The sequence below is a fragment of the Mustela nivalis genome (assembly GCF_964662115.1).
Source record: "Mustela nivalis genome assembly, chromosome: 1".
Classification (NCBI taxonomy): domain Eukaryota; kingdom Metazoa; phylum Chordata; class Mammalia; order Carnivora; family Mustelidae; genus Mustela; species Mustela nivalis.
Window position 1 is genome coordinate 93,926,022 of NC_139020.1, and position 26,520 is coordinate 93,952,541.

At 40.7% G+C, this 26,520-nt stretch overlaps 1 protein-coding gene across 2 annotated transcripts in view; it reads left to right on the top strand.

Annotated features, from left to right (window-relative positions):
* FNDC3B (fibronectin type III domain containing 3B) overlaps positions 1–26,520 on the top strand; it is a 342,975-nt gene that overhangs the window by 190,521 nt on the left and 125,934 nt on the right. For both annotated transcript variants that reach the window (XM_082688730.1, XM_082688731.1), the window contains exons 5-6: positions 7,878–8,121; positions 12,150–12,437. In XM_082688730.1, the coding sequence (XP_082544856.1) occupies positions 7,878–8,121; positions 12,150–12,437 (532 nt within the window). The remainder of the gene's footprint in view (positions 1–7,877; positions 8,122–12,149; positions 12,438–26,520) is intronic.

The following is a 26,520-nucleotide window of genomic DNA, read 5'->3' on the forward strand; positions in this document are numbered from 1 at the left end:
GGTCTTAGATTACTGCCATGTCCCCTCAACTACAGCACTTCCCTGCTTTACCAAGTTGATGGGTTAAAGAAAGACTACAGACGATGTACCTGTTGCTGTCCTCCTCTCTAGCTCTCAGTGGTCTTAGTTGTAAAGCATGGGGTAGTTCCCCAGAAAGAGCTAACTGTGTTTAGTAAGGCACTAAATGTTGATTTTGTTTATATGTGCTTTTGTTGTGTTTTTTCCCAGGTTCGAAGTTCATATAAGTGTGCGTAGCTTGGCTTGTGTCTGTGTATAAAAGCATTCGCATGTACAAAGCCAGCAGACGGGGCATGGCGATGACTGCTTATGACGTTATCTCCTTAACAGTGGTCCCCTCTGGAGCAAGACTTTGTGTGAGAGTCATGCCCAGAAGTACTGAAGACAAATGCCACCTAATTGTGATCCCCCAAGAGGAAAAAATAAAACAAGACGAATCAGAGAGTCAGACAAACCATAAAAGACCCTTAAACATAGGAAACCCAAGGAGAGTTGCTAGAGGGGGTGGGGGCTGGGGTAACTGGGGTAAGGGTATTTAGGAGGGCACGAGATGTCTTGAGCACTGGGTATGCTCTACCTCTGAAACTTGTAATAAACTCTATGTTAATTAATTCAATTTAAATTTTAAAAAATCCTTAAAAAAAAATTGTGCCGCCCCCCCCCCCCCCCCCCCGCAACCTCGGATTTGTATCTGGATCTAGCCATTTTCTGCTTAGTCTATACCTAGCCATTGTCTGGAGCTGGCATGTGGGTTGAAAATTAAGCACCAGTAGAAAACTCAAGGTTTCTAGATGTAATGAGTGTGTTTGTAAAAATGTTTGGATGAATTTTTGTTTATTTCTTATTAGTTAAACCTGAGGTTTAGTTATTGATAAAGCAAATGAAATGTATTGTTTATTTAACCATTGGCAAGAACTATCTAGAACTTTTTTAAAAAAATTCTTTTATTTTTTTTTTAAAGATTTTATTTATTTATTTGACAGAGAGACCACAAGTAGGCAGAGAGTCAGGCAGAGAGAGAGGGGGAAGCAGGCTCCCCACTGAGCAGAGAGCCCAATGCGGGGTTTGATCCCAGGACCCTGAGATCATGACCTGAGCCGAAGGCAGCAGCTTAATCCACTAAGCCACCCAGGTACCCCAGAACTTTTGTTTCTTGATTGAGGGGAGGATATTTATTACCATTCTGTAGGTACTCTGCAGGATACTCTCATGATATCATTGAAAAGGTTTTGAGAAGCAACCCAGGAACATCAGCAGTAATTTATTTTTCCTTTGGGCTACAAAACTAGCCATGCTGTGTGGCGAAAGGAGCTGGTCCTCAACCTGGAGGGTTTACTGTCTAAAACACTAATGATGGTGGATTTAAGTAATATTTCATCAGTGTTAGCCATGAGAGATAGGAGGAGTACTGACAAAGAGAAGTTGTGTTTGGTGTTTTTTTTTTTTTTTTTTTTAAGATTTTATTTATTTATTTGACAGACAGAGATCACAAGTAGGCAGAAAGGCAGGCAGAGAGAGAGGAGAGGAAGCAGGCTCCCTGCTGAGCAGTTAGCTCGATGCGGGGCTTGAACCCAGGACCCTGCGACCATGACCTGAGCTGAAAGCAGAGGCTTTAACCCACTGAGCCACCCAGGCGCCCGTGTTTGGTGTTTTTGGCCACAGTTGTAATCATTAAATTAGTAAAGATAGGAAGAAGTAAGTCAGGAGATTTTGGGAGATACATCCAGTTCTGCCTCAATTTTTAAGACCAGTAACTTGACTTCATCTATAAAATAGAACAACTGCTTGCTCCTGTAACTCTTGGGTTGCTTTTTGAATATTCCTTAATGCTGGTTTTCATTTTCTTCTAATGGCACTTAGGGAATGGTTGTGTGGGTTTCCTCCAGGATAGCAAGAAGGGGATGGGCTCTACGGGAAGCATGGTCTCTAGGTTTCAAATCGCTGCCTGTCCTGAAGAACACACCTGCTTTTACTTTTTTATGCTGTTCACTGTATTAGAAAATACACAGTGGAGAGCTAGTGCAAGAAGGAAATGTGGGAGCTAACACTTTTGTACTCCTGGTGGTCATGAGTAAGATTCCTCAGCTGCAGGACGCCTGGGTGGCTCAGTAGGTTAAACCCTCTGCCTTCGGCTCAGGTCATGATCTCAGGGTCTTGGGATTGAGCTCCACATCGGGCCCTCTGCTGAGCCGGGAGCCTACTTCCCCTCTCTCTCTGCCTGCCTGTCTGCCTACTTGTGATCTCTCTCTGTCAAATAAATAAATAAAATCTTTAAAAAAAAGAAAAAAGATTCCTCAGCTGTATTTAAGATTTAAGTAAAACTTGCATTGGAAAGGTCTATTTTTCGGTGTCTTTCTTTTGGTAAAATCACAACTAATGTAAAACAATAGGGTTGGGAATGATGGGTCTGGAATTAACAGGGTTTGGATTAAGTGAAATTTTAGAATAGGAGGTACTTAACCTGAATTAAGGGAGAAACTTTGATAATGAATTTGTAAATAAGTCTTGGTGGACATCAGATCTAAGCAGAGAAATCTTCCTTCCTTCCCTCCTCCCTCCCTCCCTTCTTACTTTTTCATTTCTTTGTTTGCTTAGCATTTATCAAAAGCCCCCTATGTGTCCAGGTGCCCTTGGGGGACAAGAAACAGAGCTGTAACTTCTGCTACAGGACAGATGCTGGGGGGCGGGGGGCACCAGTCTGGCTGGGAGAAGCCTGGCCTGTTGGCCTGCTCATTCCGCTGTCCACGCAAGTGTTTTGTATCACCGGGCCTTTCTTCTCCTGTTCACTGCTCGCGTGCTTATTTCAGTGGAGACTTCTTCCCGTCCGGGCATGGCCTGGGAGCCCATTTCAAGTTTGTTGGCAGGAGTTAGGAATTGAGCTGGAGCCTGATTTTCACAAACTCATTAGGTCCCAGTTTCCTGTGTGCAGTCAGCACTGCAGCAAGCCGGCTGCCCAGTCCCACACCCCGCCTGAGCACGTGCTGGGTTTCTGTGTGTCCATGCGCGTTCTGCCCTGCGCGCTTCCTGGATCATCCTCGGCCAACTGGAACAGCCTTTTGAAATTTCTCCTTTGTTACCAACCATTTAAGCTCCTCTTTTGATTGTTGTTGCTTGCAACCGAGAAGCAGAAGGGAGAGAGTTGGAAGAACTGAAGCGTTAATTAAAATTTCCTGTGGAGGGGTGCCTGGGTGGCTTGGTTGGTTAAGCGTCCGACTCTTGGTCTCGGTTCAGGTCATGATCTTAGGGTCCTGAGATGGAGCCTCATGTCAGGCTCCGCGGTCTGCAGGGAGTCTGCTGGAGATTCTCTCTCTTTTCTCTCTCTCTCTCAAATACATAAATAAATCTTTAAAAAAAAAAAGTTTCCTGTGGAGCGTTTTATTTCAGTAAGCGGAACTACCTTCCTTCTCTGTTAGCTATGAGAAAAGACACTCAAAATGTGTTATGAAGAGCTCTGTTTTAGTTCTTGGGACTCAAAATTATTCCCTCTCTTTCCCTTTTGCTCTCTGGCTTTGGGTCAGTTCGCTGAACTTTCCTGAGCTTCTTTCCTCTTAATCTCTAAAATGGGGATAACTGCATATGCCTCACAGGATTGTTGGGAGGATTTAATGAGATGTTAATCTTAACAGTAGTAATGGCTAGGCAAGATTTTTCTTTCAGGTGTCTGTCACTGTTCCAGGCCCTTCTCGTGTATTGCCTTATTTCAGATGGAGGGTATTAAAGCAGAGCAGCAAGTAGTCAGTAGACTGGTTTGTCCTAAATCCTTTCACATCTCTGAAAACCCAGCTGTTCTGTTTCCTGTGGTTCACTATTTATGTATTTATTTCTCAGCATACCTAGCTTCTGTGTAATTCTCTACATACTGAAAACTACAGCGTTCAGATCAGAAGGAAAATTGAGGTGCAAGTATGACAGAGATTCTCCCTGTTGTGATCACCTTATTTTCCAGCCTCTTATCTTTGTGTCTAGACCACCGATTAGCAAGAGTACTAGGCACATAGAAGTTTCTCAGTGAATGTTTATTGAGTAGACTCAGTGATGTGGTGAAGAATCAAGCCAGCTCGTGTTTGCCATCAAGCTATGATAGGTGGTGTGTTGATTTGCTAGGGCTCCTGTAACAGAGTACCACAGAGTGGTTGGCTTCAATGACAAATTGCTTCCTCGCAATTCTAGAGGCTACAGATTTGGTTTCTTCCAAGGCCTCCTTCCTTGGCTTGTAGGCGGCCATCTTCTATCTTTATGTTCTCACATGGTCTTCCCTCTGCGTGTTTGTCCTAATTTGCTCTTCTTACAGCAGTCTCAGTCATATTGGATTAGGGCCCAGCCACAGAACCTCATTTTATCTTAATTATCTCTTTAAAGTCCCTGTGTCCAAATAGTCACATGCTGAGTTACTGGGGAGTTAGGACTTCAATATATGAATTGGTGAAGAGTGGCAGTGGGCAGGGTTGGGGGGGCACACAGTTAAGCCCGTAATGGGTGACTGTCTGAGAAACTAGCACAGTGGTGATTGACTGTTTTGTTGAGTCACAGAGCTAGGAAAAAATCTAGATGAAGAATAGTTGTGATTTTTGAAAAAACAATATACTGTGTTCTGATTTTTGAAGAGCACTTACTAGAACTTAGTCTGATGTTTCTCTTTATATTACTTTTAGAGTATATAGATGAATACTCCCTTTTTTTCCCCTCAGTTTTGAACATCCAGTGCTTAGCTCATAGTATGTTACAGGAAATAATTGTTGAATTGAATACAGGGGATTTGTCTGCCTCTGGATATTGTCAAAATTTCATTCATCCCAAAAGCAAGTGAATCTGTCTTTTCAGTGGTCACTTGTGAAGGCCCATTTTATTGCCTCAGGATTTTTGGACTGAACTCTTTCAAATATCTGAATTTTTCTCTAGTAATACTTCTTTATGAACTTTTTTTTTTTTTTTTTAATTTCAAGATGTTATTTACTTATTAGAGAGCGAGCACATAAGCAGGAGCTGGGGAGGGGTTGGGGGAGAGGGAGAAGCAGACTCCCTGCTCAACAGGGAGCCAGATCCTGGACTCTAGCCCAGGACTCTGAGATCATGACCTAACCTGAAGGCAGATGCTTACCTGACACCCCTAGGAACCTAATTTTTAAACAAAGAGTACTATTACCATGATTTCATGAGTTGCTTATTATTTTGTGCATTTTTATTACTCCTTGGATTTTCTTATTGTTTGGGGGAACATAAGCATAATTTCCTTAGACATAGATCAAACCTGAATTTGATAAATATATTGCAGTTTGTGTTATGGAAGAACAGTGAACAAAATATTCAGCATATTTTTAAATTTTTGCTTCTCATTATTTTAGAATTAATATTTCATTTCTTAAAATATTTTTAATGAACAAATACCACAGACTAATTTAAGATAATTAAAAATGGGGCTGTCAGACAATTTTCATTATAAGTAGGCCATTTGCGGTTTCAAAGAGCCACTTGGTTTTCTGACTGGAAACTTCTCTTTTCATGAAGCATAATTTATGCATCAGAGTTATTAATTTTTCAAATTAGTGGCAGTACTTATTCTTTCAAAATGTACTGGTAAAAAGCTAATGTATTAGCTCTGTATCTCCTACAGATTTTTTTTCCCTATAGAAAATTCTTCTCTTTGTTAGTGCTTTCTGTTCACCTCATTTTTTAGGTGTTTTCTTTTAGCAAGTTAGAAATTATGATGAAATTAAAATAATTTCTTCTCACTGTAATATGCTCCTGTTTACAAGCCCAGAGTTCTTCCTATTTAGTGAGGGCCGTGTTCTTGTTTTACTATATTGCCCGAGTCTGTGTGGCTGGTTGGCCATTAGAAGTTTTACAATAATGAACGTGATGAAGGTTGCAGGTTTCAAGGAAACAAATACTTTGCTTCTGTGGACCTTCTGGTGTCTACCACAGGATTGAATTGGAGGTTCCGTGAAGGAGGAACATCTGGAATATACCTTATTTTTTTCTTACTAGTCAGTGGCAGAGTGGGAGAGAAGGAAGACCATAATATAATGTGTGTTTCTGTCAGATGGTAAGAAAAATCTGTATGTACACAAAAATTGTACAAACTGCAATTCCCAAATGCCCTTTTTTTGCTCTGCATTTTAGATGATATAGAAGATGCTAGCACACGTATAGCATTTCCGACGTCATAGTTTAAGCATTTCACATCTACCTTCTATCAACTGCCATGCCTTCATAAATGAGGTTAATGGGATTAGCTTGTCAAAACCCAGAAGAGGTTACATTTATTAAAGAATGCATAAAAAGTCCCATCTTGAGCTTTAGGAGGGAGTATGACTCAGAATCTTCATTTTAAGGAGTTAATACTGTTTTCTTAATGAACTGTTAACATAGTGATTAATTCTGAAACTGTCATGTTAAGTGGTTCATTAATAAACATGACAATTTTTCTTTTCTTAACATAAAGATGACTGGCTGTTAATTCAGATGGGACCTAACTCGTATACTCATGTACAGGCTAACTGATAAACTTGACATTTTGTATCAAACAGTTTTTTGTTTTTTAAAACAAAGCTTATTATAATTTTTTTATTAGAATGTTTTAGACATGATTAAGTCATTTTATTTTGGCCTATAATCAGCCTCCTGAGGTGTAATGAGAAATCCATTTCAATATACAAGTTTAATTTTCAGTGCTTTTTGGTAGTGGTGGTGGTGGTGGTTTAAAATTATTATTATTCTTTTTAAGCAAGCTTCCTACCAGTGTGTGCCTGATTGTCTTAAATACTTGATTAGGCCAGCCCGGTCTCTTTGGCATCTAGGTGTACTCTTGGGCCCTGATCCCGGGGGCCTTTCTCCGAGCTATCCCAGCACAACCAATTCTTTCAAATCCTAAAAGCATCCCTCATTCTGCCTTTCCCTGCTCCTCTACTCCTCAGCTTTCCCTCTTGATTATGGTATCTGTTGTGTAATTTCTTACCTGGCATCTCAACAAAAGCCTTTGTTTTGAGAGCAGGTCCCATGGAGTTGGCCAGAGAGGCAGTAAACATTGTTACTGTACTGCCTTAGCTACCTTCCTTGAGGTTATTAGAAAGCCTCTCAAAAACATGTGGAGAGAGTGGTGATGGGCTCCTTCTGCTTATAGCAGGTCCCCTGTCCTAATGTCTCCCTTCACAGCTCCCATTATGTCATTAGGATGTCTTGGAAGCAAAGGTGTCCATCTTGATTGAGTATTGTTTGAGTTTTTTATTGGTTGGAATCCCCTCATTTTATCTGCATCCTTGGTCCCAAATTAAATGAACCTTTGGTACTCCCCTGGCCTCTGAAGTTAATGTTCTCTTTGTTTCCAAAAGCCCTGTACAAACAGTACAGTCATGCTAAAGCAGGAATAGGTCAAAAGCCATCAAGCCCATCTGGAAAGCTTGCCCTGTGAAGTACATTTATGTTACTCAGAAATCTCCTTTCTGGAAAACCAATGAACCATTAGTTACATTCAAAGTCATTGCTCAGATTAGCTAAATCACATATGAAATTCACTTGTCTTGGATGAAGTCTTCAGAAGTCTTCTTCCAGGTCTTCTTGGAAAATTTTATAAGACAAATGAGATTTATTATCAAGCCATTGATCTCTCCAAAAAGTTTTGTGTAATCAGAATCAAGTGGTTGATGAAAGCTTATTTTCATAAGTTTTCATTGTTAAACATTATTTCTAAGACGCATCTAAAAATTGGTTTGAATTAGAGAACCAGAATTCAACATGCACTGATTTTTTTTCTTCCATGAGGAGAGAAAAATTCCAGTAAGGGAAGCAATTAAATACTATATATGTCCACGAGATGTTTGTTGATAAATATATACGACACTGTTTCTTTCTGTTTTCTTTAGGTGATTGAAGACAATACTGGAGTCCGCCGGGTGGTGGTCACACCGCAGTCTCCTGAGTGTTACCCTCCAAGCTACCCCTCAGCCATGTCTCCAACCCACCACCTGCCCCCCTACCTGACTCACCACCCCCATTTTATTCATAACTCACACACGGCTTACTACCCACCTGTTACTGGACCTGGAGATATGCCGCCTCAGTTTTTTCCTCAGCACCATATTCCTCCTACAATATACGGCGAGCAAGGTGAGTAGATTATTGCTGGCATTGGGAGCTGTTGAAACTGGTTACAACTTGGAAGTAGCTTAGGAGAACCATGGAGCCTTTGTTTCTCCTGCAGTGAGCCTGGTAGGGGATCTACTGGCTGTAGAAAGCCACAAGAAATTCCTAGCTTCCTTTGTCTTGAAGCGCATCTTGCAAAGATTCCTTTGTGGGTTTCAGCTCTTTATGTTTTCCAAGATTCTGCCCCCTGTTCCAGCCACTGCAAAAAGAGAAGGGAGGGATAGCTACTTCTTACCGTAGTAAGAAGTGAGTGATGGAGCATACGTTCCTGTGTCCCATTTTCATATTTTTCTGTGACAGTGGCCTGAGATGGAACTGTGAGACATTGTTGCCTAGGCATCCATATGGCCTAGCAGCAGAAGGAAAATTAAGTGTTTTGTGCCCAGTTGCACAAAAGGTAACTATGTGGCTTCCTACTAACACACTGTGTAAGGCACTCTTCATCAAGCAATTAGCCAGTCACCAGGGCTTTTAGTCATTAAGCTTAGACCAAATCAGAAAACTCAGATAGAGGACTCAGTTTCCCAGATGCCCTGTGTTGGCAATCTTAGTAGAACTCAGAATCTCCTCGATAGGGTCCTCCTGAAGCCTGTTATTACTTTAACCAATTTCACTGTTTAGTAGCCAAGTACTCACCTCGACATGAAAGAGTCTCAGACATTATATCTTTCTAGTGTTGGTTGAGTCTAAAGCCTTTTTCTATCAAAATGGATACTAAGAAACCAGATAAGTGAGGGTAAAAAATCACACTTTTTTTTTTTTTTTAAAGATTTTATTTATTTGACAGAGAGAGAGAGAGCACAGGCAGGGGAAGCAGCAGAGGGAGAGGGAAGAGATAAGCAGGCTCCCCACTGAGCAGGGAACTCAGAGCCGCACTCCATCCCAGGACCCCGAGATCATGACCTGAGCTGAAGGCAGACGCTTAACCAACTAAGCCACCCAGGTGTCCCCCCAAAATCAGACTTTAATAGCTAAGATGTCTAAAGCTTTGCAAAGTGATTTTCTTCTATGAATTAAAGCATTTTACCACTTCAAACATTTCTTTCTATTGGTTCAAATACGAGAATTCCTGTTATATAGCAGGAATAGCAACTTACCGTAAACTTCACTTATCAATTATGTATAAATATATATATATATATTTTCCCCCTGTATGCTTAACTCACATCGTAATTTTTTTTCTTAACAAAATAAAAATTTGAGATGGTTATTTTAAGTGGAACATCCTCTTCCAACTTAGGGATAGAATTTGAGTTTGTTGTTTTGGTTTTTTGTTTGTTTTAGTAGTTAGAAATTTAGTACTTAGAAATATAAAATTCAAAAGAATCAAGTACTATCATAGCAGAGCATGGAGAAATGATGGCATTGATAACTTTGTACTGATATAATCTTCCTGCCTAATGGCATAACCCCCCCAAACAGAGTGAGGAAATGCCATGAAAGCATTTGGAAAAATCTGAAAAAAATAATTAACTGTCATTTTTAAGAATCATTCAGTGTCTTGACACAAGGCACATTAAATATTTGAGTATTGTCAGAGTTTTTTGATTTGGTCAGAGCTTAATGAGTAAAAGCCTTGGCAACTGGCTAATTGCTAGATGAAGAGTGCCTTACACAGTGTGTTAGTAGGAAGCCGCGTAGTTACCTTTTGTAAATGATGTCCTCTTCAATTTTAGACAGCAGTATGATTTAAATGGTCATTAGAATTAAGAAGAAAAGTGTTTTTCTTTCAGAGGGTATTTTGGTTTATTTTCATTGTAATAACATGGTGTAATAATGTAAAAATGAAAGTGCCTCATTAATTCCAAATTAAAGAAAGCAAAAAACAAAATCCTTTTGTTTTATAGTAAAAACACCCTATATATATCCCTTACCTTTACTTCCTGGTGTACGTATCTAAAAACAACTTAAAACATTTAATTTCCCATACTGGAGGAGTAAAGTTTCAACATGTTTTAAAAGATTATTGTATTAGTGTCCATGGTGAATATCTTAAATTTCAAGTATAACGCATTGTGACATTTAAAACAATTAATATCCTTTTGTATATTTGGGTATGATTTAATTGGACATAGGCTCTTAGAACAAGAGAGGGAGCATGAGCCCGGGGTGGGGGGTGGGGCAAAGAGAAGGACTCTCAAGCAGACTCCCCTCTGAGTCAGGAGCTGATGTGGGGCTCCATCTCTTGACCCTGAGATCATGACTCGAGAGCCAAAATCAAGAGTCTGATGCTAAACCAGCTGAGCTACCCAGGCACCCTGGGCATAGGCTCTGAATCAGATTGCCTTTGTGTTTTCACATTCTTTAGTGCAGTTTGGTGACCTTGTGAAGATTTGCTTTTTAAAGATCTTCTCTAAGCTATATGAAGAGAAAGAAAAGTGGAGCTTCTCCCTCTCTTCCTCCCCCCCCCCCCTTGAAAGGTTAGTTATGTTAAATAAGGGGAATGTGCATTCCTGGTATGTTTAAAACAGGCCCCATTTAGGTCTCTTGTCCAGAGACAGGATAGGAATGCTACGTTTTCACTCTCAGAAGTATTCAGCTTGGAATGGTAATTTATTTGGTCATTCTATGCGTATGGGGCCCTTTTTTCTTTTTAACACAAGGACCCAATCTCTGTGTTATATACTGTCATTTTTATTAATGCCTAAATACAATTTTTAATTGATTTTAACATCTTTTGATTTAAAATAAATGTTTTCCCCCAAGATTAGAAATTGTTTTGTAAGCTCCCATTGTTTTTTTGGAGCCACTTAAAAATCTACATAGTAGGGACGCCTGAGTGGCTCAGTCGCTTCAGTGTCTGTCTGCCTTTGGCTCAGTTCAGGATCCGAGGATCCTGGGATCCAGTCCTGCATCGGGCTTCCTGCTCAGCTGGAGGTCTACTTCTCCCTTTCTTCCTCCACCTACTTGTGCTCCCTCCTTCTCTTTCTCTCTCTCATAAATAAAATCTTTAAAAAAAAAATTCTACATAATGAAGCCAGGTGACATTCTACTAGTCAGTTTATCTTGCCTCTAGATTACTCTAAAATAGACATTTGAGACCACAGCTTACTACATGAGGCACCAGGTTGCAGAGATAGCTTATGTTTACTCCTGCTGTTTGTCTTTGAACATTTCCCCTGATTCTGTGAGCTTTGATTATTTTTAGTTAAATTTTTCATCTCATCATGTTAGTAAGTTTTATTCAGAAGTTGGCTCTTTCACATGCTGTAAACAACTCCTTAGATTCTGGTTGTTACACACTTTTCACTTGATCTTAGCCAAAAGCCCGAGAAGCGATATGTTACACACTTTTCAGAAGAAATGCTATTTTGTCTATAATGATGAGTATAGTTTTAAGTGTCTTGATTCTAAGGACACATTTATGGGGCTCTTTTGGTTTTTTTTCTGATTTGTTTTCGATATATTGCAGTTAAAAAACATTTGACAGTGATTTTTGACAACAAAAGCAAATTTATATATAAATTCAACTAGAATATGAACTCTTCAGGAAAAGTAACCTTGTCTTCAGTATTTTCCATAATTTTTGGAACATTCATGAAAATGCATTACAGTTGTTTTATTTGTTCTTTCACACAATACAGTTTTTAATGATCATTCTTCAGTTGGTTCAAAATGAATGGGAACATTTTAAACATGTATTCTATATATATGTATAATTAAAAAAAATATTTAGTAGTTTTTAAAACTCCTTCTTCAGGAGCCAGGTCTTTTGCCCATTTAAAATTTCTACTGAAAATGTAGGCTGGGGCACCTGGATGGCTCAGTTGGTTAAGTTTCTGCCTTCTGCTCAGGTGGTCATTCCAGGGTCCTGTGATGTCTCCTGCCTGGGACTCCCTGCTCAGCAGAGTCTGCTTCTCCCTCTGCCTGCCACTGCCCCTGCTTGTGCTTGCACACTCTTTCTCTGACAAGTAAATAAATCGAAACTAACTAACTAAATACATACATAAAATGTAGATTGAGCTTGTGTTTGTCATAATCCTCCGTTTCAGAAATCATACCGCTCTATGGAATGTCAAGCTACATTACCCGGGAAGACCAGTACAGTAAGCCTCCGCACAAAAAACTGAAAGACCGCCAGATTGACCGCCAGAACCGCCTCAACAGCCCCCCGTCTTCTATCTACAAAAGCAACTGCACACCCGTGTACAACGGCTATGGGAAGGGCCACAGCGCTGGAGGCGGCGGAGGCAGTGGAGGCAGCGGGGGCGGGCCAGGAATTAAGAAAACGGAGCGGCGGGCCAGGAGCAGTCCAAAGTCAACTGATTCGGATTTGCAAGGTAATGGGCAGAGTATTTGCTGTAAGGAGAGATCCCTGGAGCCCGACATCCTAAAAGAAACATCTTGTACCTAACGGTGTTATTTCATGGCCACTGGTCTTTCTCATAGGGATGGCTAGTCAGAGCTTCCAATCGTTTTCCAAGGAAGAGCTGAATATCGTATCCTTTATTTTTATTAATAGTTTATGGCAGAAATATCCTTGGGTCACAAGTGCCATGTGACGTTTTACATAAGCTCAGTAACAAGTATGCGAGCAGTGGCTTTTCACATTAGCCCACTTCCTGTTGTTTTCACTCCAAATAGGCAGGGAGGAGATCCAGAGTCTTTCTAAGAAGTACAGGGCTAGTTCAACAGTGAAAATAATTACACCTCATCAAACCAGATGTAATTACTTGGTTCTGTAGTGAAATGTATCATTGTGGAATAGGAATATATTTCTGCCTACTTTCAGGCATCAGTTCTTTCTTAATGCTACCTTTGCATTCTGAATGAAGTAGTTATTGCTCAAGACTGAGGTGGAAGAAATATGGTCACCGTATATAAGACATCAGCTCCAAAGGGCATGTGTTTTTTTTTTTGTTTTTTTTTTGTAGATGAGTCTCATGGCTATAGATTGGTTAATTTGGGGAAGCAGGTATATGTACTTTAAGGTGTTTTTTTTTTAAAGATTTTATTTACTTATTTGACAGAGATCGCAAATAGGCAGAGAGGCAGGTGTAATGGGGGTGTGGGGGGTGGGCGGAAGCAGGCTCCTGCTGAGCAGAGAGGCTGAAGTGGGGCTCGATCCCAGGACCCTGGCATCATGACCCGAGCCAAAGGCAGAGGCTTTAACCCACTGAGCCACCCAGGTGCCCCTTAAATCAAGTTTTTAGCCAAGATTTAGAAACTGCCTATTTTAATGCCATCGGAGTTAAAAACAGGCTTTTGATACAGGCATGTGGAGAAGGCTGGCTTAATTGAAGGAGAATAAGATAACATTTTGAAAAGCGAGGTGAATTTACAAATATAAATATATAAAGACATGAGCGTCTAGGAAAGACAGGATAAGAAGTGATTATAGCAGTCATTGAATATACTCCTTTGTCTTATCAGACCTAATCCAGATGGGAACAGGAACTGTGTATGTGAGATGTGTTTGTGAATGACAGAGAAAGAAGTTGTTTTATGTTTGATTGCGTAGAGAAGACTGGACTCTTTTGGGGCTGAGGAAACTGAGGTAGAACCAGCCATTGGCTTCAGCCTTTCCCCCTACTTCATTGATAAGTAAATTGTAGCATTAAAAAGAGGAATAGTAAGATAGAGTCAAAAGTGACCAGAAATTTCTCTGAGTAAAATGTATTATAGATCCTTTAATTTTGTTTCTTATCCTTTTCTATATTTTTCTATATTTGAAAATATGTATTGAAAATAAATATAAATATTTTTATATTTTCTATATATTTTCTGTATTTTTCTATATTTGCTATTTTTAACGTTATTTTTAGTCAACTGGTAATACAGACTCTCAGTTTGAAATTAGATTACTAGCAATGTTGGACTTTTTAACAATGGGCATGAAAAGGAATTCACACCAAAAAATTAGAAATTAGTTTTTCTAAGGAGAATTTTAGTTTGTAAAAAAGAGAAAAGGAATGTAGAAGCAGTCTTCAGAGAGCTTAATGAGGTTTGAACTACCTTGATTATTTGATTTATTCTCTAATACTGTCTGTCTTGCACCAACAAAGATTTCAGACAGATGACATAGATATATATAATAGAGTCAGAATAAATCTAAGGAGCAGAGAGATGAAGGAAATTAGGATGAATCAGGGTCAAAGTTAGCAAATAAAACTAAGGTAATTATGGATTAAGTATGGCAAAAAAAAAGTATCTTCCTTATCTGTACAGTTATTCTATATTACATGTCTAAATGTGTAAGCTGCTATATTTTTTAAATATATTTTAATATAATCACAGCTTTAAGAAACAATAGGGATTTGCACTGAAATCTGTACTGAAATGTTTGCTAACATCTATACATTTACAAACATTTTGCCCTCTTATGTAATGAATGCGAGTATAATTATTTTGAGCACCTTAAGCTCTTCACTGTTGTGTAGAAAACATGATGATGATGATGGTGATGGCGATGATAGTAACAGTGAGATCACTCTCCCTGTGCACTTACAGGAGTGTGTGTTTTGCCATGAAAAAATTGAATATCTCCACTTTAGTCTGAACTCGGTCTGTTGCTCCTTTTCTCATTGCATTATTTACCTCCTCAAAACCACTCAAAGTGCAGTTCTCCACGTGGTTGAGCCATGAAGTAAAGAATCAGAGTATTATGGTTTCTGCCTCATGTCAATAAGGATCTGAGGGGTTTACAGGTTGGATTTAAAAACTAAGTATTCATTTTCCCAAATGAAAACTTAGATTCTGACAAAAAATTTACACACAAGTGTTTATAGCAACTGTATTCATAATTTCCAAAACTTGGAAGCAATCTAGATGTCCTCCAGTAAGTAAACAAGCTGTGCTATATGCAGACAATGGAATATTACCCAGTGTTATTAAAGTATAAAAAGGGGTAAAACCACCTTAAATGCATATTACTGAATGGAACATGCCAATCTGAAATGACCACATTCCAGTGAGGTAAAGCACCTGTGTTCTGAAAACTAAGACATGGTTGAAAGGATTTGAAGAGGACACAGACAAATGGAAAGATATTTGATGCTCATGGATTAGAAGAATTAATATTGTTAAAATGTCATACTATCCAAAGCAATCTACAGATTCAGTGCAATCCCTATCAAAATACCAATAACATTTTTCACAGAAACCAGAATGAATGATCCAAACATTTGTGTGGAACCACAAAAGACCTTGAATAGTCAGAACAGTCTTGAGAAAGGACAACAAAGTTGAATATATCACCATCTCAGATTTGAAGATATACTACAGTGCTGTAGCAACCAAAACAATCTGGTACTGGCAGGAAAACAGATACATAGATTAGTGCAAGAGAATAGTGCAAAGGTAAACCCATGGTTATATGGTCAATTAATCCATGACAAAAAAGGTGAGAATATACATGAGGAAAAGACAGTCTGTTTTATAAATGGTACTGGGCAAACTGGATAGGATGAAGCTGGACCACGTTCTTAGACCCTACACAAAAATAAATTCACAATGGATTAAAGACTTAAATGTGTGACCCAGAATCATAATACTCTTCAAAGAGGACATAGGCAATAATCTGTTGGACAGATTTGGGCCTTAGCATATTTATGGACATGTTTCCTCAGGCAAGAGAAAAAAGAAACAAAAATGAACGATTGGGACTACACAAAATTAAAGAGCTTTTGCTTTTTATTTACCCAGAAAAAACCACTAATTCAAATGAAATGAAATGAAAAGGCAGTTTACTAAATAGGAGAAGACATTTGCAAGTGATAGTCCAGTAAAGGGATGATCTCCAAAATATATAAAGAACTTCTACAACTCAACATCAAGAAAAGATCTAATGGGCAGAGGACCTGAATGGACATTTTTCCAGAAAAGACATACAGATGGCCAAAAGGCACATGAACAGATGCTCATCATTATTAATCATCAGGAAAATACAAATCAAAAACATGAGATGTCACATCATCCCAGTCAGAATGGCTAGTATCAAAAAGACAAGAAATAACAAATGTTGGTGAGGATGTGGAGAAAAGGGAGCCTCATGCACTGTTAGTGGGAATATAAACTGGTATAGCCACTGCGGAAAGCAATACGAAGTTTCCTCAGAAAATTAAAACTATAACTGCCATATAATCCAGTGATTTCACTTGGGTTATTCACCCAAAGGAAAACACTAATTCAAAAAGATATGAACCCCTGTATTTATTGCAGTATTATTGACATTAACCAAGATATGGAAGCAACCCAGATATTCACTGATCGACGCATGAGTAGAGAAATCTAAAGAAGAGTGATATATGTATATAAACGGAATATTATTCAGCCATAAAAAAGAATGAGATCTTGCCACTTGCAACAACATGGATGGACCTAGAGAGGGTATTATGCTAAGTGAAATAAGTCAGACAGAGAAAGGCAAATCACCATTTGAATTTACTTATATGTGAAATCTAAAAAACAAAAAATAGACTCTTAAATACAGAGAACAAACTAGTGATTGCCAGAGAGAAGGGGAGGGGAAGGACAAAATAGGTAAAGAGGATTAGGATTATACTTCCAGCTGTAAATATTTTCATAGAAGAGAACCACAAATGAATCAGATATTGTTTAAAAATATAATAAACTATAAAAGAATAAACAGATGAATCAATGTGCAAACAGGAAAAGAATCGAATAAAATACAGTAGATTGAATGAAATAACCTACAAAAATCCCAGAATAGATCCATGAACCTCACTTTCAGATCTACTAAATCAGAATCTGTTCACTTGATCTGGCTTCATGTTTTCTTGTCTGTTTGTTTTATTAGTCCTCCGCTGGGAATGATTTCAGCCAAAATAAAGAGCTACTATCTCAGAATTAAGGATGGCTACAATACATGTGGTTCACTAAGTTGTACACAGTAGGAAATAAGAACTTTAATTCTCCATTTTTACCTCCTAGAACTATTTCAGACACATAGTAGGTACACAGCAAATATTTGTGGAATGAATTGTGTATTCTTAATTGGTTTGTTTTCTAGAACAGGTCTTCATTTGAACATATGTAGGTGTTTAGTGTTTACTCTTCCTAGGAAGAGTTCTTTACCCCTAGGGAGACTGCTCTGCAGCCAATCCCTCCTTTCATTTACTGTTACCTTAAGGAAAATAGCTTAGGGAGGATAGAGTCCCACCGTACCCTCTGAGGAATGTTGGTGTGGAGTTTAATGGTGTGTTGTGGGCACAGAATGGTTGGGACTTTGTTAGCAGGCTTCCTTGGCTTAGAGTTGATCTGGCTTTGTCACTTGCTAACTATTTGCTTTTAGTATTCTCTGAACCTCTATCATCTGTAAAATGGGTGTTTTAATTCTCTTTATTAAATATTAAAAGTAGCCTAGTTCAGTTCTTAACACCTCAGGATAACATTCCCCCTTTTTACTTGAATATTTTGGCCCTCTCCCTCGTGTCGTCTTAGGATCACCTTTCATCCAGGACAGCCCCCTCTCTAAACCGGTGTCTCTCTATCCTCCTATGCACTGACCCTCCTTCCTCCCTTCCGACACTCCTCCTTCCTGCAGCTCCTTCCCCTGTAAGCCAGAAGTGCCTGCCTTCTGCTCAGACCGCCTTACGCTTTGACAGCTACACCCTGTGTTCCTGGACATGTGTATACTTTGCTAAATGATCCTGACACTCAGTCTAGACACTGTCTGTCACCACACAAAGTGACCAAAAAATTTTTCTTTTGATTAAGAACTTTTGAGATTCACTTTCCCTTAGCAACTTTCAGATTTACAGTACAGTATTTTTGACTATGGTCCCTGTGTGACACACTACCTCCCTGTGACTTACTGTTTATAACTGGAGGTCTGTGCATCTACACTCCCTTCCCCTATTTTCCCCATCAACTAACCCCCTTCCTCTCTGGCAACTGCCAGTGTTTCCCCTATGTCTGTTCGGTTTTATTGGTTCATTTGTTTGTTTAGATTCCACATGTAAGTAACATCATACTGTATTTATTTGTGTTCTTCTGACTTCTTTCAGTTAGCATAGTACCTTCTAGGGACGTCCATGTTGTTGCAGATGGCCAGATTTCCCTCTTTTTTATGGCTGAGTAATATTCGTGTGTGTGTGTGTGTGTGTGTACGTGTACATGTACACACCATCTATTTTCAGTTCATCTGTCGGAGAACACTTGGGTTGCTTCCTTATCACGACTACATTTATGGCTCAGCGAACTCAGGGCTGCATATATCTTTTCAAATTAGTGTTTTTGTTTCCTTTGGATGAGTACTCCGTAGTGGAATTGCTGAATCCTGTGGTATGGAAAAATGTGTTCTCATCTGCAGAATACTGCCCAGGGAATGGGTCTCGAGACTGTTCTGTGGCCAAGGCCCAGTTAAAATTGTCCTATTGTCTTTCATCATGGAGACTGAAAAACTTACTGGTTTGTGTCCCTGAGTGAGAGGGAAGTTTCATTCCTTCCCTTTTAGCCTCAATTAGAACCAAAGCATATGACATTGAGGAAGTTACCCAGCAGTTCCAGGTTTGAGACTGAAATCCCGCAATTTTTGTCTGAGTGGTAGTCCCATTATTCTATATCCTCAGAAAGGAGAAAAAGGGTATCTACTAGGTTGTTTCACTCTGAATCCAGAGTGAAAGAGAAAAACTTCAGTGAGGAGCCACTGTCTGATAATATGACAAAGACCTAGCAGGCCCTTTAATTATTATGGGTGTGTGTGTCTGTGTCTGTGTCTGGGATGGGACAAGGACAGGAAGAGAGAGTATGTCAGACATGCTAACTCACAATCTCCACTGTGTGTGTGAAGGTGTGGCATGTGTGCAGTTGATACTGCAGACCTTTCCCTCCTCTGTAGGTTTATCCCAGCAATGAAAATGTCTTTCTCACTCATTACTTGTACATTTTAAAACCTTAGTGGGGGGCGCCTGCATGGCTCAGTGGGTTAAGCTGCTGCCTTTGGCTCAGGTCATGATCTCAGGGTCCTGGGATCGAGTCCCGCATCGGGCTCTCTGCTCAGCAGGGAGCCTGCTTCCCTCTCTCTCTCTCTCTCTCTGCCTGCCTGTCTGTCTACTTGTGATCTCTTTCTGTCAAATAAATAAAATCTTAAAAAAAAAAAAAACCTTAGTGGAACTGTTATGATACAGTAGTATATGTTTTGGGATTGTGTGATACACAAGTCATGTCACTAGGCCTCAGGTTTCCTTTAGTAAGATGAACAGGTGAATTGGGGTCAGTGATTTTCAAAATCTTACCCATGAGTAAGTAGATCCTCCTTTTGCAAACAGATCCCAAAATCTTTTGTCCATCCCAATTAAATACAGATCCTTATTTCCATGCCGCCGTTACAAGCCTTCGTGTGTGTGCATGCATATACATACATACACACACACACACACACACACACACATATATATATATATACATATATATTCTGAAAGCAGACAGAGCTGGTTCTGCTGTGGTTGGAGCGGGGAACCCGGGTTCTTGTTAGCATCCACAAGGCTTTCCCAGAGCTGAGGCTTCTCTAGACCCTGGCTCCTTGGTCTCAGACCCACAGCTTCAGTGCCATGGAGGGGCTTTTGAGATCCGTGTAAACTCATGATCTTTCCCAGCCTTCAACAACCTGTGGAGCTGGGGCCCAGCTGTATCAGTTTCCCTCCGCTCTCTGGGTGGAGAGTAAGCACAGTAACACTTGAGAGCCTCTGGCCCTTTGACTGCTGAGCAATTTTTAACTGCATTTTTAATGGACATTAAGGAGGGCGCGGGATGTAATGAGCGCTGGGTGTTATATAAGACTGATGAATCACTGACCTCTCCCTCTGCAACTAATTACACACTATATGTCAACTAATTGAATTTAAATTGAAAAAATAAAATAAAATAAGATGGACTCTGGGAGGTATTCAGTTAAAACAGTTGATTTTAAACTGAGGCATATTCCTTTCGTAGTGTACCGATATAATGATAAGCATGTACTATTGGTGGAAGAGTTCCAGTTGTGTCATTAATATATAGGCAGTAGCTGATGTGGAGGCTTCTAGAACTTTCTGTGCCACGTGGGAAAGAATTGGAACAAAATGGTAAGAATTCCAAATATGGAAGAAAACGAGGATACAGCGTACTTTTGGCATTTGAACTTTGACCTTTGGAATTGCTGGCAATTCCAAGATTCAGTTATACTTTAGATGAAATTCCACCGCATGGAGTCATAGTTTCTGACTGTAATGCTGGAAGCTGGTGACAGAAGCATTATTCTTGTGCTTTTCTCCTTTGGAGATCACAAATTGCCTTCTGACCCTAGCAGTTTCCCTTATTATCAGGTTTTTGTGTTCTAATTCCTTCTCAGATGGCCCTCCCTGATATTTTTTTCTCTTTTCTATTTTGCTATCACTGCTCAGAAACAGAATGTGACCCCAGTGTCTGTTTACCCAAACTTAGCTTGAGAGCGCATTCATTCTTGCAGATAAGAATTATAGGAGTAAGTTAGGGATGGTGTTTTCTTCTCGAGGTCTGAGATTGTGAATGCTGGGGAGGCCTTGGAGTTTCTCCTCCTGCTGGATGGCATGGGTTCCGGGAGGGGTGGCTGCGTCCACCTGTGCACGGCCAGCGACAGTGATCCCCTTTGTTTGGAAAGAGCAACTCAATGTTAATAAGGTCTGGAATGTTGGGAGTCAAGGCAGATTTTCTTCTGGAATCTCTTCTGGTCTTGGCTCCCTCTAAGAGATAACATTGGTGCTTTTCTGTTTAAAATAAGCTATTTGGTGGGGCTTGCACACTTGGCAGGTGGCTGATGGCTTCGTTCACATGCAAGCTCTTCTGTCTCCTGAGCGCATATTCTCCAAGGCCTGCTCAGACCAGGTGTGTAGGAAGAGAGTCTGGTTGTGGCAGGGCTCCTGTACTGTGTGCTTCCCACGCTGCAACTTGAAAACCTGCAGCCTCTAGATGGAGTCCCATCAGTGCACCATCTCTCAGGTCTGTCGTCGCAGATAAATCCTATGTGTTTTCACTTGTCTGCAGCTGTGGATGATTCCTCAGCATGGCAAAAATATCAAGAAAACATGAAAAAAATTAGAAGTGAGCTCAGGTCAGTGGAATTCACCCGTCTTTCTGCCAAGTACAGTCTGAAAGTGAAAATAGTCCAAGCAAGCCTACATAGCTTCATTTTTTTTTTTTTAAAGGACGATAGATATGTGGACCCCTGGCTCAAAGTGCAAGAGACATTCCTTCTAGCAGGAAACTGGGCAGTTAACACCCTCTTTTCCATTTCAAATGTGGGCTGCCAGATCCGTTCTCTGGTTTTAGAGGCCTCTGAGTGATGCTGATGGAGGTCTGGAGCCGACTTCCTGCAACAGCTGCCTACGTGTGGGATGGCAGAGGAGACCAGCCTGGGGATAGAAGGCTGTTTTCAGAAGGAATGTGCTGTTTGTTGACACGTGCTTTCCGACCTGGGCATTATCCTCTGAAGGCCTGAGTTGGAGAAATCTGAGGACGGACAACTCTCTTTTCTTTTTTTTTTTTTTTTTAAATCCCTTTATTCTGTTAATATTGAAGACTTTTTTTTTTTTTTAAGATTTTATTTATTTATTTGACAGAGAGAAATCACAAGTAGATGAAGAGGCAGGCAGAGAGAGAGAGGGAAGCAGGCTCCCTGCTGAGCAGAGAGCCTGATGCGGGACTCGATCCCAGGACCCCGAGATCATGACCCGAGCCGAAGGCAGCGGCTTAACCCACTGAACCACCCAGGCGCCCCACAACTCTCTTTTCTATTAAGATTCTAGTGAGCTTTTTTTCCCCCTCTTACACAGGCATTGACTGACTTTTCTGGTGCAGAGGCCCACAAGGAGGAAAGGAGGGTGGCCCAAGTTGTTGCTAATGAGTAGAATGTGTAGGTGTGTCTGTATCAAGTCCCATCGCTTATCTCCCCGCCTTCTGCCCTCTTCCTCCCCCCACAGTCCTCATTGTTTCTGCAGTCTGGAATGTTTTAAGATGTTAAGGACCTGATTCTTTGCAGGGACAGGATGAGGTATTTTTGTCCTGGCAATGGAAGGAGTCTTAACCCAGTAAATCATACTTGAAGTTTCACATTTTTCCCCTATGTGTAAAAAGATAACATGTGAAAGCATTCTTTGAGTTTTCTTTTGAAACGGATGTTCACCCGAAGACTGAGGGCAGAATTTTGATTAGTCTCTACCATATGTAGTACTTAACTCCATGCACCCATGTTATTTTCTCTGCCTTTTTACTTTTTTGGGAACTGATCCTAGCGGCAGTTAGATGACATCAGAACCCGTGTTGGTAAAATATATGGCATTCCAAAGAACCCTTTAAACAGCAGGTATAAGTGATGACATGGTTTGTTTCTAGTATATATATAACCTTCAATTTTATTGAATTGAAACTTTTATATGCTGTTCTCTCATTTAGCTGAGTTGAATTCTGAATTTACTGGGGTCAGAGGTCATCATCAGATATGTGCCTGACTTAGAAGCAAAATGACTTACTAGCTGGGACCCTGCCATTCTTGGTTTTGTCCCAACTCAGCCACTTGAGAGCTGTGTGCCTTTGGGCAAGATAGTTCATCCCTCAAAGCTTCTGTTTCTTTACAGGCGTTTAAAATGGGGGTAACTAATAGCACTCATTTCAGAAGCTGTTGGGAGCTCTCCATCTGATTTCAGACGCTGAATGCTTTAAAAATGTTACAGAGCATGGGTGAAGAACGACCACGACATTCTTCTGCTTATGAGAACTGCCTCCTGTGGGCCATGTTAGCAGAACCCCAGCAGCCTGGGAGCGTGCCCCTCGGAGTGCCCAGGGGCGAGGCATCCTGCAGTCGGGGTCAGTGGTGAGTCCTTGACCACCAAGGACTTGAGATCCGAGAGGTTTCTGTGGAGAGTCTGGGCTCCGCCGCCTCCCAAATTCTCTTCGCTATTGCTACCCACAGCCAACCTGAAAAATCCTGAGCAAGAGTGAAATTCAGCCCTCCCTCCTCATCTTCCCTCTGCCTCCTCTGGCCAGGATTCCCTTCTGAGACTGAGGAGGAGAGCGTGCTGGGTCAGCTTGGTTCCCTGTCCGAACCTCCTCAGCCTCTTGACTGCTTTAGATTACTTTGCTGGTGTTGCTGGGGGAAAAGTCAAAGAGCTTAGCTGGAGTTGATTTGGGCGAACAACAGCTTGTCTGTATTTATTTTGCCACCGCTGAGACTGTTTGCTGTAGTACAGTTAGTTGACGCAAGTGGGTAAGCCAACAAGGAAACCCACTACATTTCATCATCTTTCACAGTTTTTCCTTATGCCCCAGAAGCCGTACAGCCATCACTTCCACATCCCCTTGCTCATATCCTGTTGGTCATACGTTGTGTCTCTTGATACAGCACAGAAGGCACTGAGGTATGAATTTAGAGAAGATGGTCATGGGGCAGGGGAGCAGAGGACAGCAGGGTCTGGCCGCCGCATGGTGTGTGGAACCACAAAATGATCTTATTAATACCTCATCCAAAATAGTCTCACTGTTTGTGATGGAGTTGGGCAACTTTCCAGCTGTTACATCAACATAGATCATGTCACTGGATCTTCTGTGGAAGGGTCCTCTGGGATCCCTCTTTATCGCTGCTGTATGAAGAGGCAGGGTTTTGTGGGCTCAGTGCCTTATGATGTGAGAGTTGTAGTCAGAAAAGGTCATCTTTTCTGCCATGACCAGCCTAGTTTAATTTAATTTGCCACATTATCAGACATACCACACACCACAGACACACCACAGTGTCACAGACTGTATTGCCCTCTTCCAATTTTGGGTGCTTTAAAAAGACCTTGAAATTCTATTAGGAAATGGGTGGAGAACACAAGTGTGAAATAGGACCCGTCCAGGGGAAACAATGGTGATACCAGCTTAGTGCTTGTGATTTGGGATTTATAAAATAAACAGTATAAATGTCTCTGCAGTTGATTATAAAATTTCCTCTTTTTCCCCTCCTCTCTGGTGCTGAATTTGCATTTCAAAAAAAACTACCTCCTAAAATCTTATTCCAGCTTCATCACAAGAATGGGGCTTTCCACATAGGTGTTCTGCTCAGAAAAGGGCAGGAAAGACCAAGTAATCGTGGCAGGGATGATTTATTCCAGGCACAGAAGGGAATTGTGATGGTTTAGGGAGACTGCGGAAAATCAGAAGGCAGAGAGAAATGAGAAGGGCCTCCAGGGAGGGACACAGTGAAATAAAAGGAAGCCCTAGAAGTAGGAGAACAAGGAGAATGAAAGGGGCAAACACAGTAGACAGGGTCGATTAGATGGAATGTGCAGTAACATTAATTTGAGAAAAAATGAGAGAAGATCAGAGGGGCCTCATGGTTCCATTTCTGCACCTTCCATTCCTCTCATGTGGTGAACAGTTTCCAGTGGAGTAGGGTGAAGGGGGGAGCCTCTTTGCTTCTTTGTGGTCCCTGAGCCATTTTATTGGCGGCTGCATTTTGAACAGATTTCCATGTGAATAAAACTTTTTTTCCTTTCTGGGCTTTCCTCGTGCTTGGACCTTTCTCCTGTGCTGGACCAGAGCATCTCCTGCTAGAGCACCTGGGTTTAATAAACCAAATAAAAATGCAGTCTTTCTTTCTTTCTTTTTTTTTTTTTTTAAGAATTTTTATTTACTTATTAGTGTGCTCACACAAGCGGGGGGAGCAACAGGCAGAGGGAGAGAGAGAGGGGGAAGCAGACTCCCCGCTGAGCAGGGAGCCCAATGCGGGGCTCGATCCTAGGACCCTGGGATCATGACCTGAGCTGAAGGCAGTTGCCCAACGGACTAAGCCACCCAGGCACCCCAAAATGGAGTCTTCTGGGTAGAAGTTTGAAAGGAGTTAGTGGTCCATTATATTGAGGTAGTGGGTTTTTGAATAGTGACCAATGGCTAAAGTGATACTACCAATAGTTAAAGTGATATTATAAAAGTTTGACATGCTTAAAAACTGGAAAGTTAGAAATTTTCTCTGTTTTAGTTTTAGTTAAAAACTAACAGGGAAAGGGTTCATCTTTACCCTTGGGTCATTGTGCTTTTGTTAAAAGTAGCCAGCTTTCGGGGAACCTGAGTGGCTCAGTGGGTTAAGCCTCTGCCTTCAGCTCAGGTCATGATCTCAGGGTCCTGGGATCAAGCCCCACATCGGGCTCTCTGCTCAGCAGGGAGCCTGCTTCCCCCTCTCTTTCTGCCTTCCTCTCTGCCAACTTGTGATCTCTCTCTCTCTGTCAAATAAATAAATAAAATCTTAAAAAAAAAAAAAAGGTAGCCAGCTTTCATTGAAGACAGTGTGATTACTTTCAGGTCCTGTTACAAACTGAGGTGACCTTAAAATGCAGCTGTTTTTTTTCGGAATGAAGTTTCCCCCTTAACTTACCTTTCTATATAATGGGAAAGAGTATGGATGGCATTTCTATGAAATGATCAAGTTTTGCTTTCTAGGTTTATTACAATTACCCCCATGAAAGCAACATGAGGCCGTAAGAGGGAAGAGTTAGGTCTACCAACAGTTGTTGTTTTAATTTTCAGAAATGCATTTATTACTGCTAGTTTTACTTCACACAGTGAACTTACATTGACCCCTTTTTCTTGATTATTTGAAAAGACACATGTGATTCTATGGTACAGCAAAATCCTTCAAACCAAGAAGGATGGAGAAATTGCCATATTTGAGTTCCTCAAAACTATTTAAGTATTTTGCCAAGCACATTAAAAATCTTTCACAAAGATCTATATTTTAGTGGAATGTTACTCCAAGGAACTCCATAAGATATCAGCATCTCTTGAAAACTGGTTAAAAATCATGTGTTACTGAAATAAAAAATGGTTATTAGTTGCCTTAATTCTTCAGCTATCAAGTTTTTTGTTTTTGTTTTTGTTTAAGATTTTATTTATTTTTTGACAGAGAGACAGCTAGAGAGGGACCACAAGCAGGGGGAGTGGGGAGTGGGAGAGGGAGAAGCAGGCTTCCCACAGAGCAGGGAGCCTGATCCCAGGACACTGGGATCATGACCTGAGTTGAAGGCAGACACTTAACGACTGAGCCACCCAGGCATCCCTGCAGACAGTTTTCAATTCGAAACTATGTTTTCAGGTGCCTGGGTGGCTCAGTTGGTTAAGCGTCCCAGGGTCCTGGGATTAATCCCCGCATCAAGCTCCCTGCTCAGTAGGGAGGCTGCTTCTTCCTCCCTCTCTGCCTGCTGTTCCCTGAGCTTGTGCTCTCTGTCAAATAAATAAATAAAATCTTAAAACAGAAAAAGAAAAAGAAAGAAAAAGAAGCTATGTTTTCATTTCCTTGAAGGTTTCTGTGTCCATGAAGTATTACTCTCCTTTGATTTCTCTGGATTCAGTGGATTCAACACCCTCTTGAAGATCATGTGTGAGGGCAAAGCTGTCTATTAAGTTTGTTAAGCAACT